General features: G+C 34.3%; 1 protein-coding gene across 1 annotated transcript in view; it reads left to right on the plus strand.

Moving 5' to 3' along the window:
* LOC150103417 (ribosome biogenesis protein bop1) overlaps positions 1 to 24,114 on the plus strand; it is a 128,496-nt gene extending 104,382 nt beyond the window's left edge. The window contains exons 13-18 of the mRNA XM_090398153.1: positions 4,980 to 5,089; positions 9,508 to 9,701; positions 10,851 to 11,028; positions 11,152 to 11,236; positions 11,483 to 11,590; positions 23,909 to 24,114. Of these exons, the coding sequence (XP_090254279.1) occupies positions 4,980 to 5,089; positions 9,508 to 9,701; positions 10,851 to 11,028; positions 11,152 to 11,236; positions 11,483 to 11,590; positions 23,909 to 24,062 (829 nt within the window). The 3' untranslated portion in view covers positions 24,063 to 24,114. The remainder of the gene's footprint in view (positions 1 to 4,979; positions 5,090 to 9,507; positions 9,702 to 10,850; positions 11,029 to 11,151; positions 11,237 to 11,482; positions 11,591 to 23,908) is intronic.
* Positions 24,115 to 26,669: the final 2,555 nt, after the last annotated feature.

A 26,669-nucleotide genomic window follows, 5' to 3' on the forward strand; every position in this document is an offset into this window, starting at 1 on the left:
GCTCAGGACATGGACTGATTATTACTAACACCATGTTCCAACATAAAAATGTGCACAAATTCACATGGAGAGAAGAAAAGTCTCATTGACTATGTTATTGTTGATAGTGATGTTTTCTCCCTGGTGCAGGACACTAGTGTAGACAGGATTTGAAATTGGAAGTGATCACTATTTAGTCTTGAGCAGGATAAAATTGAATTTCATATCAAAAAGAATAACATGTAAGAAAGTTTTAAAGCGAATAAAAGTTGAGCAGCTCTCAAATGTGAACTGTAGACTAAAATACAGAAAGATTATTGAAAAGAAAATGAAACAGTTTGAGAACAGGAATCAAACCTTGGAGATTCAGTGGCAAACTCTGAAGAAAACATTGATTGATTCTGCCAGAGAGGCATGTGGTGAGGTTGTGTGCAAGGATAAAAAAATCAGAACTCCCTGGTGGACACAGGAAGTTAAAGAGGCAGTGAAGGAAAAGAAGAAAGCATATCAAATGTTCCTGGCAAATAAGACAGCTTTTACTCTTACAGAATACAGAGACAAATGTAAAAAAGCTAAACAGTGTGTAAAACTAGCTAAACAAAAGTCATGGGAGGACTTTTGCAAGAATATAGAAAATAAATATCAAGAAGGTGGCAAAATATTCTGGAGGTTGTTGAAGAAGCTTAGGAATGGAGGAAAGAGTGCTGTAAAAGGAGTTAGAGATGATAAAGGTGACATGAAAACTGGAGAAAAAGATATCCTTGAAGTATGGAGTAATTACTTTGAAAAACTGCTAAATGAAACAAGCAGCGATGACAGCACAGTGATAAAAAAAACACTGACCAGGCATGCAGTCAGGAATACATATCCATACATGAAGTAGAAAAAGCCATCAAAGGCTTAAAATGTGGAAAGGCAGCAGGAGTAGATGATATTCGACCAGAAATGCTGAAGTATGGTGGTATAAAAGTCTTACAGTGGCTGCACTGCATAGTTCAGAAAGCCTGGACAGAGGGACGAATTCCCGATGATTGGAGTAGAGCTCTCATAGTACCCATATATAAAAAAGGAAATAAAGAGGTATTTCCATACTGAGTGTTCCTGGCAAGATCTATGCAAGTATACTTGAGAAACGGTTGAGAAGAATTGTGGAAGAAAAGCTTGATGAAGAACAAGCTGGATTCAGGCCAAATAGAGGCTGTCAGGATCAGATCTTCACTTTACGACAAATAGTCGAGAAAGCATGGGAATATAACAAAGATCTGTATTTAAGTTTTGTCGATCTGGAAAAGGCATATGACAAGGTGCCAAGAGAGAAGCTATTCAATACGCTGCAGTTATATGGTGTCAATGGGGCATTATATCAAGCAATACTTTGTCTTTATTTGAGTTGGAAGTCAGCAGTTAGAATTGAAGGAAGTACAGGTAGATGGTTTAATGTTAAATCTGGTGTGAGACAAGGATGTACATTATCCCCTCTCTTATTCATTATCTATATGGATCACATTATGAAGGAAAGTGGTATTAAACCTGATATCAAAATTGGAGATGTTAATGTCAGCTCTTTGCTTTATGCGGAAGATGTTATACTTCTAAATAAATCCGCTACAAGTCTGCAAGATTCTCTGACTAAATTCAGTTGCTGTTGTAATAGATATGGTACGAAGGTCAGCAATAAAAAGACAAAGACAATGAAAATAGGCAGAATCATTGAAAATGTCAACTGTGTTGTGAATGGAGAACCTGTGGAACAAGTAAAACATTTCAGCTACTTAGGCACGATTTTTACTGAAGATGGTAAATTAAATATAGAAATAGGCAACAGAATCAGCAAAGCTGGTATGGTGGGAAGTCAAATGAATAAATTCATATGGAATAAGAGAGAAATTAGACGGAACACTAAATTAGCTGTATACAAGACAGTGTTCAAACCAGTTTTAACTTATTGATCTGAGATCTGGGTCAGAAGTAAAACACTTGACCAAAGACTAGAGACCGCAGATATGAGAGTCCTGAGAAAGATTAGAGCCGTGAACAGATGGCATCAATGGCAATATCATATTAAAAATGAGGATATTAGGAAAGAACTTGACATTGTCAGCATCCAGGAATGCGTTAGCAGAGCTAATCTCAGGTGGTATGGTCACTTAAATAGAATGGGGGAGGAAAGATTAGCAAAACACGTGTTCTCTGCCAGGTTGGCAGGAAAACGACCCAGAGGAAGACCAAGATATAGGTGGATTGATACGGTACAAAGTGCCTTAGACGATAGAAATATAAGATCTGATAATGTTGGAGTCTTGACAAGTGACAGACTGATTTGGAGGAAAATTGTAGATAAGAAGTTAGTAATGATGTAATTTTTTCATGTAATACTGTCATATCCTGTACACCCCTTGAGGGTACAAGGCAAGAATTTGATGATGATGATGATAAAAAGTTAGGAAAGATTAGGCTGATTTATAAATGTATTTAAATTTATTAAATTTATAAATGTACTATCCCCCGTAAAGGAGATAGACAAACCATTGGATCTGTTTAAGTTTGGAGAGTGAAGTAAAGTTTCACATGTTTCTTTATAAAGCCATTCCATGAGTCAACGACTTTTGTGAAGGACTCTTGTCTTTTTCCAGTGAACTCAATGTCTAGTGAAGATGGCATGTTCTGCAAGTCCAGACTGTTCAGGTTTAAGGTATTGAATATAAGACTGGTGTTCTTCTAGCCGAATAGAGGCAGATTTTCCTGTTTGTCCGAAATAAGACAATCAAAAGGACATGATTTTGCTGTTGTGCCTAATAAGGTGCTTCTGATGGATTTTTTTCATAACATGACAGAGGTATTCTTTCCTTATCCCAAAAAACAGCCAATAGGTTACATTTTGGATGTGCTAAAATTCTTTTTAACGCAAAGCCTCCTCATCCTAACCTTTCTTACTCTGAATTTGAAGCTTTGAAATCATTGAAGAATAATAATAATTTAATTATTACAAAAGCTGACAAAGCGAAGACTGTAGTTATTCAAGATAGGAAGGAATATGAGAGAAAAATGTCTCTATTACTCTGCGACTATTCAACTTATAGGCCTCTTACATCGCATCCTACCGGGAGTCAATTGAAGAGACTTAATTCTCTCATAGATAATGTATCTACATGGGATGAAGATGAAAAGAAAAAAACTTAAAACCTTCTTTGGGTTTTAAGAAAAATTTCAAAATTTTTATCAAATTTACTAACTTCTTCAACTAGAAGAACTGATACTTCTATAAAAATACTTTGGATTTTAATAATAAAATTTCAGATCTTCATTTGGACGTTTCGGATATCATGATCAGTTTAGATGTTGTCTCTTTATTTACAAATGTTCCTTTATCTAAAAGCATTGAATTACTGCAACAGGAATTTCCTTCAGACATTGTAAAAATATTTGATTTTGTAATACATTCTGGTTATTTTCCTTTAAAAATAAGTTGTATCAAGAAATTGAAGGACAAGCAATGGACAATCTTCTTTCTCCTGCTATTTCCAACTTCTTTATGGAACATTTTGAACACCGTATCTTTGACAACATTTCTCCAAGACCTACTCATTGGTTCAGATATGTCGATGACATTTTTGCTATATGGAATGGCTCTTTTGATGAACTTCAACAGTTTATCTCTAAATTAAATGCACTTCATCCAAGGATCCAGTTTACTCTAGAATTAAATAAGCAGTTAGCCTTTTTAGATCTTCTAATTCTTTGCCAACCAGATGGTAACCTACATTTCTCAGTCTATAGAAAGAAGACTCATACAGGCCATTATATCCATTCTAAATCTCATCACCATCCCAGTCAAAAGGCAGGAACTATTAAAACGCTGGTTCATCTGGCCCACTCCTTTTGTTCTTCAGACGATCTTTTACAGAAAGAACTGCAATATATTACTGCTTCATTTCTATCTAATGGATATAAGAATTCCTTCATCAAATGAGGTTTGAGTAGTTTTAATGTCTTTCCTCAAATACAGAAGAAATAACATGCATTCCTATTCCCAATGTACAAGGCATTAGTGAACGTATAGCAAAAGTTTTAAAACCACTGAATATTTTTGTTGCCTTTCAACCATTCAGAAAATTCTCCACCTTTCTCACTTCTCCTAAGGACAAACTTCCACATCTTAATTTCCAGGTGTCTAACAGATTCCTTGCTCTTGTCAATTGTCTTATTTCAGACAAACAGAAAGATCTGCCTCTATTTGACTAGAAGAACACCAGTCTTATATTCAATACCTTAAACCTGAATAGTCCGGACTTGCAGAACATGCCATCTTCACTAGACATCGAGTTCAATGGAAAAAGACGAGTCCTTCACAAAAGTCGTTTCCTCATGGAACGACTTTATAAAGAAACGTGAAATTTTACTTCACTCTCCAAACTTAAACAGATCCGATGGTTTACGTCTATCCCCTTTATGGGAGATAGTATTTTATAAATCAGCTAATCTTTCCTAACTTTTTATTGTATATATATGTATTCCTGAGTTTCTACTCGGTTGTTATGGTACATTTTAAAAATGGATATTTAATGACTTTAAACTGAGATAAAATATTAAGTTTTAATGAAAATGATACAGCCTTCATCAGGTATCCACTAAAGGTAGAACACGATAATAAAAATTGAAGTTACAAAAAACTGAGAATTACGGGCAAAAATGCAACACATAATTACACACATACAAATATATATATATATATATATTTTTTTTTAATTAGGAAATTTTATTGACCTTTTTAGTTATCTTGCATTAGCTACTTAGGTGGCACTTTTTGGAATTGTCAGTTATTGTTTAAAATGAGCTTAAAATGTACTGAAGATGCCTGTGACACACAGGCGAAAATTATATTATTAAATAATCATTTTACTGAGTTTTTCCGTTATTAATTTTATAATAATTTATTTTGAATAGCTAAACATTGAATAATGTCTGATTATAATGTAGATTTTTTTTCAAAACCATTGTAGAGGTTCTAAAGTGTATATTTTAAATGCTGGTGTTGGAGAGCAATCTGTGATAAGTAAAACTGAAATTTTACTAAGAAATCAACCTCCAGTTGAAGAAGAAGAACAGAAAGGTATGTTAACAAAATGTGTGCATTGAGAATATGTATAAACATTATATTTTAAAACTAAAACAAGATTTATACTATTTTGCAAATTTTTAACTGAAAGGTATAAAAAAAATCTTATAGAAGATAATAAAATTAATATTTTTTTTTCTTTCAACTATAAATTTCTGTTTCTACTTAGATTGCATATAAACTGTTATTGTTCTACTACAGAGAACTACATAAAATAGTTCTTATTAGATTTGTATTGAAAACTGATTCAGTATAGCTGTGTGTATGCCATCAAGCAATAGTTCTTTATATACTAGCAATTGATATTTTTGATAGTGCTCCCTAAACCCATGGAAATACCCTTTTCATCCATAGTGCTAGGCTGCCAAAAGAAAGAAAGACAGAATAGAGAATAATCAGAATAGTTGGATAATAATGTTTGATTTTGCATTTTGAAATAAGAACTCAAGCTTCGAAAACAAAACATTAAGTACAGTGTGAATATGAACAATAATGTAAAACACTGTAAAATGACTAAATATGATATTATATAGTCATTTCTTGCATAAGATGATTTAACTTCATAAAGCATCATGATTTCATAGCCATTTTCGGACTAATTTTTAAAATAAATTTGTACCAATTCAGTTGGACTTTAATTAACTTTATATAATGAGAGAGGATCTGAAAGGTCTGTTGGAGGAAGTGAGAAAGAAAAGAGAGTAAAAATTGTTGGTTTTGGTTCGGTGCTGGGTTATGACAGTACCAAGGTAAGATAAGAATGCTATGGTATGGTAGTAAATGATCCAATCTGCAAGCTGTGTACAAGAAATTGATGTGAGTGTTTTGATATGTAGAGAGCATTTGATGACAGAAAAGAATTGTATAAGAGGGATGGTCTGCACTTGAATGGATTTGGTAACAGGAAAAATTACTTATTAGTGTGAGACCTAATGCAGAAAGTCAGGGAAATGAGATCATCATGGGAGGAATGGTGAGAATGTGTGTTTATGGTATGCCAACATGATAATGCTATGTATGGCATTGAGTGTGATTATGCATCTGGTGAAGGGATGGAAACATACACTTTGGGTTCAGACCTTTAGTATCTGGGGAGAAAGATAAAGTTGTCCAACATAGACAACCAGACTGTAGATCTGAGTATAAGAAAAAAGTGAGGTGTAATTTGTTATGTCTATGCACAAATGCCAGGAGTATCGGGAACAAAGGGATTGAGTTCATTGCATTATGACCTAATATTGTTGGCATTAGTGAAACCTGGCTGTCAGAATCAGATGCTCTTACTTGTATTAAGTGTAAAGATTCTAGTATTTTTAGGAATGATAGAAAAGGAGAGGGAGTACTGCTAATGATATCGGCTGACTTGAGTCCAGTTAGGGTATAAACACATGAAAGCAATAATGGTAATCATGTCTCAGCAGTGAGTTTGAAGCTACCTGATGTGAAGTGGAGGCTAACAGGATGAAATATGATGGGTGTTGCTACAGAGCTGTCAGTTCAGGTGCTGAGGACAAAGATGTCATCAAATTACCTTGATGGGAACTAAACGAGTAAATTATTATAAATAAAAAAAAAAATCAGCTAACGCCTTTTTATTCCCGTATACGGGGAGTAGGCGAGGCCATTTAGCCCTATCTAACTTTTGGAGACTGAGTGGGCAGTTCAATCTCCACTGGTACCAATCAGAGATAGATGGCCCAAGGCTATCACTAATTAAGCGGTGCACAGTGAAGAGAGACGGCTCAAATGTGCCGCCATCTCGTGGTCCCTAACCCTAACACAATATATTCAATGTCTGAAATAATGTGGGTTCTACGGTCGATTTTCTTGAGTTTACAGGAGGAAAAACCCGCTAGCCCATGCCAGAGATCGACTAACTCGGGAACCGGTCAAAAAAAGGCTTAGAAAAATTTCCTCTAGTCGCCGACTAGACTCAAAACCAAGTCTTCCTTCGTGCGGCCAAGCACCGTGGTTGGCAAACGCCACATCCACTGAGCTACACAGGCTCTATAAATTATTATGGATGACTTAAATTATCCAAATGATTAAATTATGGATGACTTAAATTATCTAAATGCTGATTGGGTACCAGAGAAAACTCATGATATGAATGAAGGAGAATTTATTCAGCTGTTGTGAGATATCTTTCTCAAGCATCATGGGAAAGAAGCCAGAGTGTTAGATTTGACCATAGCATCAGAACAGTTCTCATTTAAGGATGTGACTGTTTTGCCACCATTTGGTGATAGTAATTATGTTGTACTGACTTGGGAAGTAGCAAATTATATGGATCTTCCAATAAAGTAAGGTTACATGCTGAATTACAAAGCTGGAAATCATGACAAACTCAGGAGAATATTATCTTTGGTCCCATGTTATCAGTTACTGAATGGGAAAGATTTCAGCAAGGAAACTTGTAGAACAAGTTAGGTTCAGGCCAAACAGGTTGTTAGGATTCCGATTTTCACTTTTACGACAGATAGTTGAAAAATAGTGAGAATATAACAAGGATCTGTATTGTGGTGGTTGTCGAAAAGGCATATGACAAGGTTCCAAGTAAAAAGATGATAATTTATCAACTTTTCTGTTGGCACCTGTTCAAAGTGCTATAATTATGTGGGGTAAACAGGACATCATATCAAGCAAAACATAGTCTGTGTTTAAGTTGTACATCTGCAGTTAGAATTGAATGAGGTACAGGAAGATGGTTTGATGTAAAATCAAGTGGAAGACAAGGATGCATGCTATTTCTTATTCATCAACTAAGGTTGATGAATCACTATAACAACACCATTATAACTTAACAAACTTAAAAAGTCCAAACCAAAGCCCTATAGTCACAATGTTATGCTAAAGGAAATTTGCTATAGCAAACTGTCCACTATAACAAATTCCTATTGAGTTTTTATAGTAAGAGTCAACACATGTGGATCGTGTTATGAAGGAAAGTAGCATGGCACTTGCTAGATGGAGATATTAATCTCAGCTGTTTACTTTTTATAGATAACATTATATTCCTGAAGAAATCCAATACATGTCTTTGGGATTCTTTAATTAAATTGAATCATTTCTGTTACAAATTTGGCATAAATATCAGCAATAAAAAGATGAAGACTTGAAAATAGGCAGGCATGCATGCATGTTGTGAAAATGTTACCAGCATCCTGAATGGATGGTTATGGGTATCAGAGAACTGGGTTAGATGCAAAATATTTGATCAAAGATAGAGACTGCCATTATTAGCGTTCTGAAGAAACTTAAGGGAGTGAACAGATGAAATTAGTGTTAGAATCATATTAAAACTGTAGATATTAGAAAGGAGCTGATTTGCATTCAGAAGTGTGTGAGCAGAACTAATTTTGGATGGTATTGTCACTCTAATGCAATAGGAAAAGATACATAATGTGTTTGATGCAAGGAAAAACACCCAGAGGAAGACTGAGATCTAAGGCAGTTAAAAGTGCCTTAGAAGATCAAAATGCAAAATCTGATAATATTGAAGTTATCTGTAACTAATTTGAAAGAAAACTGTTGATAAGTGTTAATAATAGTGCAAAATGAAAAATTTACATTATCATTACACTCTGTGCACCACTTCTCGAAGGTACATACCAAGAATTTAATGATGATCATAAAATGCAACTGCACTATATAAATGTATGGTGAGTGATGCCCTCAGAACAAATTTTTTTTTTTTTGGTATTATCTTTTTTCTGTGAAGCCTTTGTGATAAAAGCCTAGGAAGCATGTTGTTCACTATTTCTTGTATGATAGGAATTGTTTTACTTTCGTTATCTATGCAGGAGTTTGGATGAGATGAATAATGCCAGATCAGCCTTGCCTTGGGAATAGATAAGTAGAAGGGGTGAGTTTTCTGCATCAGTTTTATATTTGTTGGTGATTCATTTGGAATTATCCAACTTCGTTTTTCAAATCACTTGCTGAGATATATTTCTAGAAAAAGTCACCAAACAACAACAACAGACTGCCCAATTTTGTACAGCATCAAGAGCTTTGAGGAATAGTTTTTAGTGCACCACTCCAAATGTGAAAGCAGCATTCTTAGATTGGACAGATTTGGCATTTGTACAGATTTAATATCTGGATAGGTGAAAAGTAACTTGAGTGGAAACAGAAAACAGATTTTTGGAGTCTGAGCAAGCCCACATGTTGGTGGAAAGGCCAGAGATAAATGTCATCCTGAGAAAGGAGATTGGACTGAGATGTTTTGCAAGAAAAAAGACAGGACTGTGTTTTGGTAGCATCGATGGAGTGAAGACTAGTTGTTATCACCTTTGAACAGGTGAGATCAGTATTTAAGACATTAGTTATAAATAAATGACAAATTCAAGTTTATTTTTATGCTGTTATATTTTTTTATTATAGTACTATCATAAAAACTTTTATATTAGAAAGAAAGAAAACTGTTATGTGGTCCTCCCTTGAAGAAACTCAGAAGTCAGTAGGTGCACAAATAATAATATCACATTCTTCAGAGGTTTGTCAAGTTACGTGGCATGCCAAAGGAGATTACCTTGCATCAGTTATGCCAAAAGGAGGAAATCAGGCTGTAATAATTCATCAGCTGTCCAGGTGGCGATCTCAGGTGTGTATTTTGCAAATAATTATAAATTAAGAGTAATTATAGTTGAGTCTCACTATATAAAGCACAATTTTAACAAACTACCAAAAAGTCCCAACTGTGATAGGCACAATGCTGTTATAAAGAAAATTTCCTATAGCAAGTTATTCCTATGAGTTTTTTATAGTGAGAGTTGACTGAAACTTCTTACTTAGTCCAGTATAGGCTTTTTTTGTGCGCTAAATAAGCAATGGTTTAATGCAATGAGATAGTTCAGTTTTATAAAATGTTCATGAATTAATTGAAATAATTTGGATTTCTTTATATACCTCACATTCTTATGCTTACAGTGCCCTTAAGTATTCTTTTTTATTCTAATTTTATCGTTGAAGTATTCAGTTCATATGTCAAAAATAATAATGATATCTTGTACTGAAAGAAATATAAATATCATATCTAAACATATGAAAATAAAGTATGTGATTATATGATACAATGAACTTGGCAGATGTCATTCTAAGTCTTCCATATGCCCACTTTTTCAGGAAGATATATCGACATGATCTCACATCATCATATCTTAGTAAAACTAAGCCATAGAATTAACATATTTATTCATCTGAGGACCTACTATGTATGAACAAAAGGTCACATTAATGTATATTGAATACCTATATTTGCATACCAAGACAAGTCTGAAGATGTTTAAGTTCTGATACCTGATGTAAAAGAATCATTTTTAGCAAGTTTCCAAGATGTTTAAGAAATTCATCCTTCATTCCTGTCGGGGGGGGAGAAGAAGAAGCATAATTATTCAAAAGATGAGTATCTTCTGGGGTCTTCTAGATTTCATGCCTTTGCAATCCATCCACGAGCACGTGGAACAAAGGCTAAGAAGTAATTGTATTTCTAGTCCTTAGAATGAAGCCACTGTTTAACTACCTCTGAATATACCACTTTTCAGTTTACTATGAATCCTTATATTTCAATTCTATTATTATTTTTTTATATAAAATATTACAACTTTTCGATTCATTACAAGTCAAGAAATACCCAAACAAAACTTAGAAATAAAATGTTATTTCCTTCCAGTTCTAGAAATAATCTAATTAAGTTTCTGAAATAAAATAATTTTTGTTAGAACATTTTATATATATTTATTTATTTAAACAGGTACCATTTGATCGTTCTAAAGGACTTATACAGTGTGTTTTATTCCATCCGTTGAGACCATATTTCTTTGTGGCTACACAGCGATATGTTCGAATGTACAATTTAGCTAAACAGGAACTCTCCAGGAAGCTTATGACAAATTGTAAATGGGTTTCATGTATGGCACTTCATCCTCATGGTTAGTATATTATGTTTTACTTACATTACATTGGCTTCTTATAATAAACTACATACTTCAAATTAATATTTGAAAATTTAATTTTAGATAATTCTTCACACTTCATGAGTATTTTAATTTCAGGGGATAATTTAATTATCGGAAGCTATGACTGTAGATTAAGTTGGTTTGATATGGACCTTTCAAGTAAACCTTATAAAACTCTCAGGTATGTTTATTTTACTTTTTATAATATCTTTTGTTATTGTAAAGCTGCTACAATCATTCACCTGTTATCTTTAACTTGGTAATTTACCATTTGGGCAATCATGGTACCTCTCATTCTCTGTTAGTTGCTGTAAGCATAATAATCATAACTTGTTTGTTTATTGATGCTTTCTTTCATTTGGTTGATCATATTATATTTTTATTAAACATTTACAATATTTCTTAGATGTTTCTTAATTATTTTTAGGCATCACAAAAAAGCTATACGTGCAGTAACTTTTCATAAGAGGTATCCACTATTTGCCTCAGCGTCAGATGATGGATCTGTAATTGTTTGCCATGGTATGGTATATAGGTAAGGAATTTTTTCAGGAATGTTATACATTATGTAGAATAATATTAGGATTAAATACAATCCTTTTCAAAAATATGCATTGTACGCATGATTTGTTATATAATATTTATTGTCATTAAAATGGTCCAATTGAAATGACCAGATAAACTTTAATAGTCATCCTGAATATTAAATTCCATCAAGCCAGGGAAGGATTCTTAAGTTACAACACTTAACTTAAAATTACTGCATTACAGTGTATGCATAAAATCCAATAAACATAGACTAGCAGGTTTTCATAGTTGTTTACATGCAATTTGGTTTGAAATTGTTCAGAGTTGAATTAGAGTGTCAACATTTACATTGTTTTTGCAAAAAATTGTCTGTGCCAAATTTGCAGTATCCAAGAGTTCTTTCTCAAATGGGGATATTTCTTTAAAAATTTAATGTGCAAAAGTTATAGTATATTTATGGAACATATGCCTATTTTGGCTTATGTATTTTATGCATATAATTTTGTTTTTTCTAATTTTTCCACTACAAATGCCATGATTGAACACTAAATTGACATCACTTGACAAATTTAATATAGATAATAAATGCCAAGCTTCATTTAATTCAAGGGTCAGAGCTATCTATCTAGGCAGAGGCCTCTACATAAACTTTACGAATGCATGGAACCAACTAAGGCTTCTGGTCTAATGTCCATACATAATGACCTTCACATGGTGTGCCCTGTTAGTAGTTATCCATTTGACCACTGAACAATTGGGGGCAGCGGATTTGGGACATAGTAAACCAAATTGCGTTCTGTATTGGCTTAAACCAGAAACAAATATAATAATAAAATATAATGAGATTGTTTGCAGGCTGGTACATCACAGTTAAACAACTCTCCCCCCCCCGCTCCCACTTGCAGTTTTCCTCAGAGAACCAGAGTGATAAACGAACAGTTAACTACTGAAACAAACTTAGTATTAGCAGAATTGAAGACAAGCACTATCAATATAAGAGATATCAATCGAAAAGAAGTCAAACTGACAGAAGAACTAGAAAAGTAAGTATACTCATCATCATCATCATCAAATTCCTGACATGTACCCTCAAGAGGTGTACAGGATATAATAATACTACATGAAAAATTAACATCATTAGTAACTTCCTATCTACAATTTTCCTCCAAATCAGTCTGTTTACTTGTCAAGACTCCGACATTATCAGATCTTATATTTCTATTGTATAAGGCACTTTGTACCGTATCAATCAACCTATATCTTGGTCTTCCTCTGGATCATTTTCCTGCCAACCTGGCAGAGAACACTTGCTTTACTAATCTTTCCTCACCCATTCTGTTTAAGTGACCATACCACCTGAGATTAGCTCTGTTAACACATTCCTGGAATCTGACAATATCAAGTTCTTTCCTAATATCCTCATTTTTAATATGATATTGCCATTGATGCCATCTGTTCATGCCTCTAATCTTTCTCAGAACTCTCATATCTGCGGTCTCTAGTCTTTGGTGAAGTGTTTTACTTCTGACCCAGCTCTCAGATCCATAAGTTAAAACTGGTTTGAACACTGTCTTGTATACAGCTAATTTAGTGTTTTGGCTAATTTCTCTCTTATTCCATATAAATTTATTCAGTTGACTTCCTGCCATACCGGCTTTGTTGATTCTGTTGTCTATTTCCATATTTAATTTACCATTTTCACTAAAAATTGTGCCTAAGTAGCTGAAATGTTTTACTTGTTCCACGGGTTCCCCGTTCACAACACACTTGCCATTTTCAACAATTCTACCTATTTTCATTGTCTTTGTCTTTTTAATGCTGACCTTCATACCATATCTATTACAGCAGTTATTCAATTTAGCCAGGGAATATTGCAAATTTGTAGCGGATTTATTTAGAAGTATAACATCGTCCGCATAAAGCAAAAGTGCTGACATTAACATCTCCAATTCTGATATCATGTTTAATACCACTTTCCTTCATAATGTGATCCATATAGATAAAAAATAACAGTGGGGATAATGTACATTCTTGTCTCACATTAGATTTAACATTAAACCATCTTCCTGTACTTCCTTCAATTTTAACTGCTCACTTCCAACTCAAATCAAGACTAAGTATTGCTTGATAAAGCTATTTAATACATTCACACCATATAACTGTAATGTATTAAATAGCTTCTCTCTTGGCAACTTGTCATATGCCTTTTCCAGATCGACAAAACATAAATACAGATCTTTGTTATATTTCCATGCTTTCTCCACTATTTGTCGTAAAGTGAAGTTCTGATCCTGACAGCTTGTATTTGGCCTGAATCCAGCTTGTTCTTCACCACGCTTTTCTTCCATAATTCTTCTCAACCGTTTGCATAGATCTTGCCAAGAACATTCAGTAGGGAAATACCTCTGAAATTCTTACATTTAGTTTTATTTCCCTTTTTATATATGGGTACTATTAGAGCTCTACTGCAATCATCAGGAATTCGTCCCTCTGTCCAGGCTTTCTGAACTATGTAGTGCAGCCACTGTAAGACTTTTATACCACCATACTTCAGCATTTCTGGTCGAATATCATCTACTCCTGCTGCCTTTCTACATTTCAAGCCTTTGATGACTTTTTCTACTTCAAGTAGAAAAAGCCATCAAAAAACACTCAAAACTTTTTTGAGTGTTTTTTACCACTGTGCTGTCACTGCTTATTTCATTTAGCATTTTTCGAAGTAATTACTCCATACTTCAAGGATATCTTTTTCTCCCGTTTTCATGTCACCTTTATCTTCTCTAACTCCTTTTACATCCCGCTTTCCTCCATTTCTAAGCTTCTTCAACAACCTTCAGAATACCTTACCACCTTCTTGATATTTATTTTCTATATTCTTGCCAAAATCCTGTATGACTTTTGTTTAGCTAGTTTTGCACAGTGTTTCACTTTCTTACATTTGTCTCTGTATTCTCTAAGAGCAAAAGCTGACTTATTGCCAGGAACGTTTGATATCACAAATCTGAAAACACACCCCAACTCTGCATCACCAGAGTTAAAGATCGGTAATATCAACATAAGAAGCCTGAATGGCAAAGACATGGAGCTAGCTGAGGAATTAGATAAGTACCAGATCGACGTAATAGGGGTGACAAACAAAAAAGACAAAAACTGGCGTGATCTTACTGGGCAATAAATACAAAATGTTATATTCGGGCAATGACAATCGAGAAAAAGAAGGAGTAGCCATAGTATTCAACACAAAATATGAGGCTAATCTTCTTGAATGGCAGGCAGTCTCCAGTAGAGTAATGTGGGCAAATATGAGAATGGAGAACTGGACAATGAGACTTATTTGTGCCTATGGTCCAACAGAAGGTTCTACTAAGGTAGAAGTGGAGGAATTTTTTGAAGCTTTACAAAAAGCAACTGACACAATGAAAAAGTAAGTTGGTCCATGTTGGGGATCTAAATAGCAGAGTAGGAAATGATTGTGAGACATACAAAAATATTTTGGGAAAATTTGGAGAAAAGAGCAAAGCTAATAATAATGGTAAATATTTGTTGGATATCTGCACAGGACATGGACTGGTTATTACTAAAACCATGTTCCAACAAAAAAATGTGTACAAATTCACATGGAGAGAAGAAGCAAGGAATAAGAAAAGTCTCATTGACTATGTTATTGTTGATAGTGATGTTTTCTCCCTGGCGCAGGACAACAGAGTGTACAGAGGATTTGAAATCGGAAGTGATCACTATTTAATCTTGAGCAGGATAAAATTGAATTTCATATTGAAAAGAATAACATATAAGAAAGTTTTAAAGTGAATAAAAGTTGAGCAGCTCTCAGATGTAAACTGTAGACTAAAATACAGAAATATTATTGAAGAAAAAATGAAAGAGTTTGAAAACAGGAATCAAACCTTGGAGATTCTGTGGCAAGCCTTGAAAAAAGCCCTGATTGATTCAGCTACAGAGGCATGTGGTGAAGTTGTCTGCAAGGACAGAAAAATTAGAACTCCAAGGTGGACAAAGGAAGTTAAAGAGGCAGTGAAGGAAAAGAAGAAAGCATAACAAAAGTTCCTGTCAAATAAGTCAGCTTGTGCTCTTAGAGAATACAGAGACAAATGTAAGAAAGCTAAACACTGTGTAAAACTAGCTAAACAAAAGTCATGTGAGGACTTTGGCAAGTATAGAAAATAAATATCAAGAAGGTGGCAAAATATTCTGGAGGTTGTTGAAGAAGCTTAGGAATGGAGGAAAGAGTGCTGTAAAAGGGGTTATTGATGATAAAGGTGATATGAAAACTGGAGAAAAAGATATCCTTGGAGTATGAAGTAATTACTTTGAAAAACTGTTAAATGAAACAAGCAGTGATGAGCACAGTGGTAAAAAACACTCAACAGGAATAGTCAGGAATACATATCCGTACTTGAAGTAGAAAAAGCCATCAGAGGCTTGAAATGTGGAAAGGCAGCAGGAGTAAATGATATTTGACCACAAATGCTGAAGTATGGTGGTATAAAAGTCTTACAGTGGCTGCACTACATAGTTCAGAAAGCATGTACAGAGGGACGAATTCCCGATGATTGGAGTAAAGCTCTAACAGTTCCATCTATAAAAAGGGAAATAAAGCTGAATGTGAGAATTAAGTGGTATTTCCCTACTGAGTGTTCCAGCAAGATCTATGCAAGTATACTTGAGAAAGGGTTGAGAAGAATTGTGGAAGAAAAGCTGGCAGAAGAACTAGCTGGATTCAGGCCAAATAGAGGCTGTCAGGATCAGATCTTCACTTTACGACAAATAGTTGAGAAAGCATGGGAATATAACAAAGATCTGTATTTAAGTTTTGTCGATTTGGAAAAGGCATATGACAAGGTGCCAAGAGAAACTATTCAATATGCTATGTTTATATGGTGTCAATGGAGCATAATATCAAGCAATACTTAGTCTGCATTTGAGTTGTAAGTTGGCAGTTAGAATTGAAGGAAGTACAGGAAGATGGTTTAATGATAAATCTGGTTTGAGACAAGGATGTACATTATCCCCTCTATTATTCATTATCTATATGGATCACATTATGAAGGAAAGTGGTATTAAAAATTATATCAGAATTGCAAAGATTCCCTGACTAAATTGAATAACTGTTGTAATAGATATGGTATGAAGGTCAGCAATAAAAAGACAAAGACAATGAAAATAGGTAGAATTGTTGAAAATGTCAACTGTGTTGTGAACGAGGAACCTGTGGAACAAGTAAAACATTTCAGCTACTTAGGCACAGTTTTTAGTGAAGATGGTAAATTAAATATAGAATTAGACAACAGAATCAGCAAAGCTGGTATGGTGGGAAGTCAATTGAATAAATTCATATGGAATAGGAGAGAAATTAAATAGGACAGAACACTAAGTTAGCTGTATACAAGACCGTGTTCAAACCAATTTTAACTTATGGATCTGAGAGCTAGGTCAGAAGTAAAACACTTGACCAAAGACTAGAGAGACCACAGATATGAGAGTCCTGAGAAAGATTATAGGCGTGAACAGATGGAATCAATGGCAATATCATATTGAAAATGAGGATATTAGGAAAAAACTTGACATTGTCAGCATCCAGGAATGCATTAGCCGAGCTAATCTCAGGTGGTGTGGTCACTTAAACAGAATGGGTGAAGAAAAATTAGCAAAACTAGTGTTCTCTGTCAGGTTGGCAGCAAAACGACCCAGAGGAAGACCAAGATATAGATGGATTGATATGGTACAAAGGGCCTTAGACGATAGAAATATAAGATCTGATAATGTTGGAGTCTTGACAAGTAACAGACTGATTTGGAGGAAAATTGTAGATAGGAAGTTAGTAAAGATGTAATATTTTTCATGTAGTACTATCATCCTGTACACACCCCTTGAGGGTACATGGCAGTAATTTGATGATCATGATGAGTTTTACACAGTGTTTCATTTCGCTTTCTTACAATTGTCTCTGTATTCACTAAGTGCAAAAGCTGATTTATTTGCCAGGAACTTTTGATATGCTTTCTATTTTTCCTTCACTGCCTCTTTAACCTGGTCCCCCCATGGAGTTCTGATTTTTCTATTCTTGCAGACTACCTCACCACATGCCTCTCTGGCTGAATCAATTAGGGTTTTCTTTAAGACTTGCCACTGAAACTCCAAGGTTTGGTTCCTGTTCAACCTCTTTCTTTTTTTATTCAATAATCTTTGTGTATTTTAGTCTACAGTTCACATCTGAGAGCTGCTCAACTTTTATTCGCTTTAAAAGTTTCTTTCATGTCATTCTTTTCAATATGAAATTCAGTTTTATGCTGCTCAAGACTAAATAGTGATCACTTCCAATTTCAAATCCTCTGTACACTGTGGTGCCCTGCACCATTGAGAAAACATCACTATCAACAATAACATAATCAATGAGACTTTTCTTATTCCTTGCTTCTTCTCTCCATGTGAATTTGTGCATATTTTTATGTTGGAACATGGTGTTAGTAATAACCAGTCCGTGTCCTCAGTAGAAATCCAAAGATATTTGCCATTATTATTAGCTTTGCTCTTTTCTCCAAATTTTCCCAAAATATTTTTGTATGCTTCACAGTCATTTCCTACTCTGCTATTTAGATCCCCAACATGGACCAACTTTTTGATTGTGTCAGTTGCTTTTTGTAAAGCATCAAAGAATTCCTCCACTTCTGCCTTAGTAGAACCTTCTGTGGAACCATAGGCACAAATAATTCTCATTGTCCAATTCCCCTTTCTGATATTACCCCACATCACTCTACTTGTGCCATTCAAGAAGATTAGCCTCGTATTTTGTGTTGAATACTATGGCTATTCTTTCTTTTCCTTGATTGTCATTTCCTGAATATAACATTTTGTATTTATTGCTCAGAAAGATGTCACCAGTTTTTATCTTTTTTGTTTCAGTTTATGTCGATCTGGTACTTATCTAATTCCTCATCCATTTCTTTGCTATTCAGTCTTCTTATGTTGATAGTACCGATCTTTAACTCTGGTGATGTTGAATTGGGGGTGTGCGTTCAGATTTGTTCCAGTAGCTGACTTTTCGCCCTGGTTCCCTGGCGAAAACAATGGGGGCCTTGTTTAACTGGGCGGCGCTCCAGCTGTCATGTTGTACCATTATTTGTATGTTAGATTAAGCCAATATGAATACAATTTGGTCAGCTAAATCCCAAATTGCCAGCCCATCCTCGTTCGTTCAGTATCCAGGTAGATACCCAACAGGGCGCACCACAAGAAGGTAAGTATTGGACTTTAGGTCAGAAGCCCTGGTCGATTCTCCGTATTCCTTTTAAAGGCTATGAGGAGGTGTCTCAGTTATACAACTTTCACCCTTAAGCACCCCAGTATAGTCTGTGGACATAATTCGCATCACTGAGGAAGACTAAATCAGATGAGATGTTGCTAAATAATAAATATAGGATGTTACATTCGGGCAATAGTGATCAAGGAGAGGAAAGAGTAGCAATGGCATTCAACAACAGACTAACATAGCATCATCTTCAGTGGTGCAAAGAGTGTGTACAGTGAGATGTGGAAGTTTGGAAAGCTGTGTTATGGAGCATCATTACACTTCACCTTCTACCAAGCAGATGGATGAGTGTGGTAGATTCCCAGTGAACGTCTCTTACCAGAATGCATAACCCTAGCTATGAAATTCAGAGGTTGTGGTGTGATGAGATGGTCCTGTTTTACCTAGTGTGGCTTAGGACCTCTGTTTGTGGTGCCATGAATATTGAACTCTAGGAGGTATGCGAACGTTGTAAACCATGTATGCTTCCTACAGAACTGATCTCTTTCAACAAGACAATGCACCACCTAATGAGACTGCTACAGCCACAGATCCCTGATTTCTAACACTATTGAACATCTGTGGAATGAATTGGAGACATCAAGGGATGTCTGTGCCCTACAGGAAGAATGATCCAAAATTCCCAGTGATCGCTATTGTATGCTCCATATGATTTTCAGTCATCCCATCAAAATCAGATCCTGCATGTTATTAAGGTGGGTGTCATAGCTGTTTGTTCCTCACATTATGGTGTCTGTTGATTCTTTCCAGGTAGTGTGTGTGTGTGTGTGTGTGTGTGTGTGTATCAGGGAATTGAGCTACAAGAATAATAATTATAATTCGTTACCATAGAAAACAGTTTCCTGTATCAAAGTAGAGCTCTTGTACATTAATGCAAGCTTACAGCTTCAGATTTGTCTAATTCCATCACTTTCCAAGAAAATAATGCATTAACATCAGTGGTGTGCTCTTGTGAAAGAAAAACACTTTCCATTTCAGCATTTCTTCAAACATTATGATAGGATTTATTTTAGGAATTACCAGGTATCTGCTAAGTACATTCCATCTCAAATACTGCCCCCCCCCCTTTTTTTTTTTTTTTTTTTTTATAATAACATAAATGTTTATTTCAAATCGAGCATGTGACAAGTGACAAAACCAAAACTAATAAAAATTCATTTTCAGAATCACCCATTTAATACCTTTGGACTGTCAGCTTTTACAAAACTTTCCTAAAACAAAATACTCTGGAGTCTTCATTCTCAAACTTCCTCTCTTTCTCACATCGCCTGGCTATCAATATTCTATCATGTCAGCTGTCAATCTCCCATCAGTAATGTTACATGCTCATGTACACTTGTTCAACTAGGTGGCATGAGAAGTTAGGAATGGCTGTGATATTGTCATTAACAGATATTGGTGTACACTTAACAAATTTTGAATTAGAATAAAGCATCATTGAAGGTACTACAATTGTCAGATATCTGGTAAGTACATTTAATCTCGAAACTTTGAATTTTTTTTAACATATTTATATGAAGCGAGCTTGTGATAACCGAGTTACAAGACTAAAACTAATAAAAATTGTAATGTAGAATAGCAGTACTAATCATTCTCTGTAAAGTACCCTATTTGTCTTTCTTTTCACACCGTATCTTCTACAACTTTCCAGGTGTGATCTGTGTTCTTCTTATTTTCAGTAATCTGTTTTTCACATGTTTATAGGAATGCTATATAGCCTTAACCCTTCTCCAAATACTTTTGATCTTTTTCCTCATTGGTGATGTTTTTAGGTATATTGTGGATATTATTTATCTTCTAGGCATTTCAGACTAGTCTAGTGTTGATTTCCTTTCCCATTGAACCACACACTCACACTGCCTCTCTATCTCATGCATATGTTGTCTGGCATTCTCATTTTCTTAATTATGCTATTTTTTTTTTTATTGTGATCCAAAAATATGCACTAAACATTACTATTACAGTCATTTTGATGTGGAAACATTCACTCTTCATTCTGCTTTAAATTCTTACCTCTTGTCTAAGCCTTGGTTCTTTAAGAAGTGCATCAAGGCAGTAATCTCAATTTCATTTCTGTGTATACCAATACAAATTATCCATATACATTGATAATTTGCATTGGGATAAACTGTTATACCTACATGAAGACACAATAGTATACAGAGGATTTTAAATAAGAAGTGATCACTATTTAGTTTTGAGCAGGATAAGATTGAATTTCATATGAAAAGAAAAGAGGGTATGTAAGAAAATTTTAAAACAAATTAAGCTTGAGCAGTTTTCAGAGGCGAACTGTATACTCAAATATCGTTGAAAAAAAAAGATTAAAAATTTTAAAACAAGAACCAAACCCTTGAAGATTCATTGGCAAATCCTGAAGAAAACATTGACTGATTTAGCTATAGAAGCAGTGAAGGAAAAGAAGAAAGCATGTGGAAATTTAATTTTTTGTAATAATTTTATGTAAATTTAAATTTACAAGCAAATAAGTCGGCCTGCGGTCTTAGAGAATACAGAGAAAAATGTAAGATAGCAAAGCACTGTGTGAAACTGGCTAAACAAAAGTGATAAGACTTTGGTGAGAACATAGAAAAGAAATATCATGAAAGTGGCAAAATATTCTGGAGGATATTGAAAAAGCTTAGAAATGGAGGAAAGGCTACTGTAAAAGGAATCGGAGATGATAAAGGCAGCATGACAACTGAAGATAAAGATATTCTGGATGTCGGAGTAATTACTTTGAAAGACTACTAAATGAAACAAGCAGCATGATGGTAGAAAACTCCCACTAGGAATGCAGCCAGGAATACATATCCATACTTGAAGTTAAAAAAGTAATTAAAAACCTAAAATGTGGAAAGGGCTGGAGTAGATGAAATTCAGCCAGAAATGTTCATATATGGAGGTATAGAAGTTTTACAGTGGCTGCATTGCATAATTCAGAAGGCCTGGTCAGAGGGCTGAATTCCAGATGATTGGAGCAGAGCTCTCATAGTACCATTTAGGGGAGATAAAACTAAATGCGAGAATTACAGATTTATTTCCCTACCGAGTGCTCGTGGTGAGATTTATGCAAGTATACTTGAGAAATGGCTTCCTTAATTCTGTCAGTAGAGACATCCCTTTGGTCGGAAAGACCTGGGTATAATTCCCATCCATGGCATGAGGAACCGTTATCTGGTCTCTTTTGACTAAAGGCGAGTTAGCCTGTCTCATATGTAGGTAGAGGGTTTTTCACCCGGGAACTCAGGTGTTTCATCTCTCAAAACAGGCAAAACTGGCCTGTTTTGAGAGATGTGTGTGAACACACACATACACACATCTACAGACATAAGACACTCTTGGAATAAGGTTTAGCCACTGTTATATAAGGTTTATCTCCACTGTTATTCATTTTCCATATGGATCACATTATGAAGGAAAGTGGTATTAAATCTGATATTAAAATTTGTAATGTTAATCTTAGCTCTTTACTTTATTCAGATGATCTTATACTTCTGAATAAATCCAGTACAATCTGCAAAATTCCCTGACGAAATTTAATAACTGTTGTAATAAATTTGGTGTGAATGTATAGAAGTAAAACATTTTGGCTATTTAGGCAAAAATTTTAGTGAAGATGGTAAATTAAATATGGAAATAGACAACAGAATTAGTAAAGCTGGTATGGTAGGAAGTCATCTGAATTAATTTATTTGGAATGAGAAAGAAATTAGTCAAAAACACTAAATTAGTTGTATATAAAACTATGTTAAAACTAATTTTAACTTATGGATCTGATTGCTGGGTTAGTAATAAAACACTTGATCAAACAGAGACTGGAAACCTCTGATATGAGAGTTCCGAGAAAGATTAGTAGCATAAACAGATGGCATTAATGGTAGTATCACATTAAAAATGATGATATGATGAAAGAACTTGCCATTGTTAGTAGAGCTAATCTCAGGTGGTATGGTCACTTAAAATATTAAAGTGGGTGTACAGGATAGAGGACATATTGGCAAAACAAGTGTTTTTTGAAAGGTTGGCAGAGAAAAAACCAACTGGATGACAAAGATGTAGATGGATTGATAAAAAGAGCCTTAAATTGGAATTTTGACAGATAACAGATTAATTTGGAGGAAAATAGTTGATCGTAAGTTAGTAATGGTGTAACTTTTTCATGTAGAATTATAATTATCCTGTACACCCACTAAGGATACATATCATGAATTTGATGATGATCTACATGGTCATCAATGCTTTATTGTTTTTTGCTATAAAAATTAGTTATTGGCTAAATGTTTATCCAGTCCCTATTTCCACACCTTTTACACTGATATTATTTTTTTGCATTGTTAACTATGCCAGGTTTCCTAGCTTTGTTTTTCTTTTCAATTTGTCATTGATGATAATAATAAATATCTTTACCGTTCCAAATGCAGCATTCAATGGTCCTTTGATTTTTATTCAAAAAGCAATGCAAATGTTTTGTAAACTGGAAGCAGTTCTGATATTGATAGCATTTTCCATCTGTTCTGAAAGTTTCCATTGTTTCTATCTAGAGCATGCAAATTACTCCATATTCAATCCATTCCTAAGAAGGCATGGGTTTAAGCGGTTGATTTGTCAGTTTCTCTCACTTCAGTTTTTCCTAATGGAGGAAACCATTAAGTCAACTTTATGTTTTATAACTTTTTGTTTATATATATATATATATATATTTATATATATAAATACAAATTTCTTGAGAAAATAGTTTTCAATAGACATTGATAAAACAAAAATTAATTCTAAGTAAAAACTTTTCAGTATAAAAAAGGTCAACAGAACTCCATTAGTAATTGCACAAGAGTTTCATTGCATTATTCTGTTAATAAGTACATAACTGTTATGTAATTAGTAATGGAATTCTTTACCATCTGTACTATAATTATTGTGCAAAAATTCTTGCTTGTGAAACTTATAGCAAATATAAAGCTTCAACCATTCAATACTTTTCCCCCTCAATTTATATAGTGACCTTCTGCAGAATCCTCTCATTGTGCCAGTAAAAATACTTAAAGGCCATGTCATAACACATGATCTGGGAGTACTAGACTGTTGCTTTCATCCTGAAAGACCTTGGATTTTTACAGCAGGAGCAGACTCCACAGTACGACTGTATAGATAATTTATTTGTAATATGTATTTTGTATAATTTGTTATAAATAAGTTCAAAATTAGTGGAATTTTTTTTTTCCCCCTGTCCCTTTTCAGTGCATCCTAAATTCTCTTTGCATATTAGCCTGTTATTTAGAAATTTTTGTTGTAAAGATTTAAGACTTTATTTTTCAATTAGTAAACAATTTTTAACATATATATTTTATATTTATCCAACATGTGAGGAGTACAAGAAACTAGCACATTAGTGCCTTGTGTGGGGTACAGGTAAGGATTGAGAAAGAAGAAATCTATTTACATTTTTCTTGAAGAACTATACATTGTATCAGAAAACACATCTTGATGAAGAGGAGAAGCGGGCTTTGTTGAGGAACCGTTGCTCTTGCTTTAACATGTCCAGTGGAAAGTGGAAGAATGATGTTTGCCAGTTCACTGCATGAAGAACCTGTACAAAAGACTCAGGGCTCAAACTGTTGCATCTGTAAGATCATTCCAAATGTATGAACAATACTCTATGGATGGATGGATTTGAAAGCCTAGGTTTTTTATTTATTTTTTTATTTTATTTTATTATTTTTTTTATATCGTCTGAGGGTGTTATTGATGTGATGCGTTTATGATAGCAGAGACCGGATGTAAATGTTAGTCCAAGGAGAGAAAGAGAGCGATCTGATCCTGTTCAATGATTTGTATATTACTGTGGGTAAGGGAATAAGGGCTGAGATTCCTTTTGCAAGAGAAGAGAGGACTGTGTTCTAGTTGCAGGGAAGGTGACTAGGATTGCAGATGATCTTGAAGTTCGAGATGTCCAAGAACTACGTGGTTTATTGAAAGAGTACTGTAGAAAGTTTTGTTTTTAGTAATTAAATCCTGTCATTGATTGCACTACTTGTAAAAATTGGCTGTAAGTAGTATCGGATTTCTATACTGAAAGCTGAGCACATAAGTAAGATTCTAAGTGTATGTATATTGCTATGATAATTCTCTTCTATTTTTAAATCAATCTTAACTTCCTGAATAAGTAAGCAAATTGTGAGTCTTCATATTGTTATATACAAAAACAGTTTAATAACATTAAGATACATTAATACAATGAATTAAACATTGACAACAGAAAATCATCTTAAGACTTAAAAAAAAAATAATTAAATAAATTACATCTTATCTGATCCCAAAAATATACCAGCTAAAAAGAATATTGTTTCTTATTCACTGCATCAAAACAGTTCCTTATCCTGAAAACTATTCTCTGATGTAGGCCCTCAAAATCGCTGTAGATTTCCTATTTATAGTAAGAGATATGAAAACATCGGACTTGGACAATAAAATTCTCAACTTCAAACACTGTCTAGTACTCCTCCTTTAATTCCTTCTGGAAACTTTTTTTTCCCTCTTTCTCCACCAAGGATTTCCAAAGAAAATGGACAAACACTTAAAAGTCTACTTGCTGTATCTATTTACCGAGACAGCTATTAAATCATTATTGTTCATGTGCAGCATTTAATATCTGATAAAGTTTTGTTTTTATATGATAAACTTCATTTAGTAAGTTCCATATTTCCCTTAAATTTCTTTCACAACTGTTATTTCAGTTATCTTTGTAATATAACATCTAAAATCTCTTAAACGTCTTTCTTTATGAAAGACTGCTACTAATGTGCCTTTTTCTAACTCAATTTCAAAAATTCTTCAATCTCTCTCTCTCTCTCTCAGCTGCTTACTAGTTACCATCTTTTCACTTGCACAAGCTGTAACATGCATAACAAATCTGGTTTCCACTTCAGTCATGAAGGGAGAGAAACTGTTGCCATTACATAAGTATATTCATGGTGCTTTCTTTGAAAGCAGTAAAAATTCAGTTTTAGTGAAATAAGTAAATCTTATAAAGTGCAAAGTGCCTTAGACGATAGAAATATAAGATCTGATAATGTTGGAGTCTTGACAAGTAACAGACTGATTTGGAGGAAAATTGTAGATAGGAAGTTAGTAATGATGTAATTTTTTCATGTAGTACTGTCATATCCTGTACACCCCTTGAGGGTACATGGCAGGAATTTGATGATGATGATGATGATGATGATGATGATGATGTAAATCTTATAACTTATATATTTTAAACATATACAAACATTAAACTGTAATACTTATTTTGGTCACACTAACTTACAACCAAGTGAATTCACAAAATTACACTTTCAGAGATACCCTTGGTATAGGTTCCTCCCTCCCTGAGTTCTTTTGGATGTTATCTCCTCTTCCTTTCCTGTATTATGTCTAGTGGCCTGTTACGTTTATTTAAGCATGGTCTATTAAGATTTGAAACTGCGACCGCTTTGAGGATAAAGTAGTTAGTCCTACGTCTGTAGATGCGTGTGTTCATGGGGCCGGTTTGCCTGTTCTGAGGGACGAAAAAACCCTATCTCCGTATGAGACTGGCTAACTCACCTTTAGTCAAAAGAGACCAGTTCCTCATGTCTTGGACGGGAATTGAACCCAGGTCTTTCCGACCAAAGGGCTTTGTTTATACTGACTGAGCTAGTAAACCTCATTGGATTCTATCTAGGAGGATTATAAATTATTTATTTCTTCTTCTTTTCAGCCATTTTCTGTCCACTGC

The sequence above is a fragment of the Typopeltis vanoorti genome, chromosome 9, assembly GCF_054136105.1.
Source record: "Typopeltis vanoorti isolate ZY-2024b chromosome 9, IOZ_Tvanoo_1.0, whole genome shotgun sequence".
In the NCBI taxonomy this organism is placed as follows: Eukaryota; Metazoa; Arthropoda; class Arachnida; order Uropygi; family Thelyphonidae; genus Typopeltis; species Typopeltis vanoorti.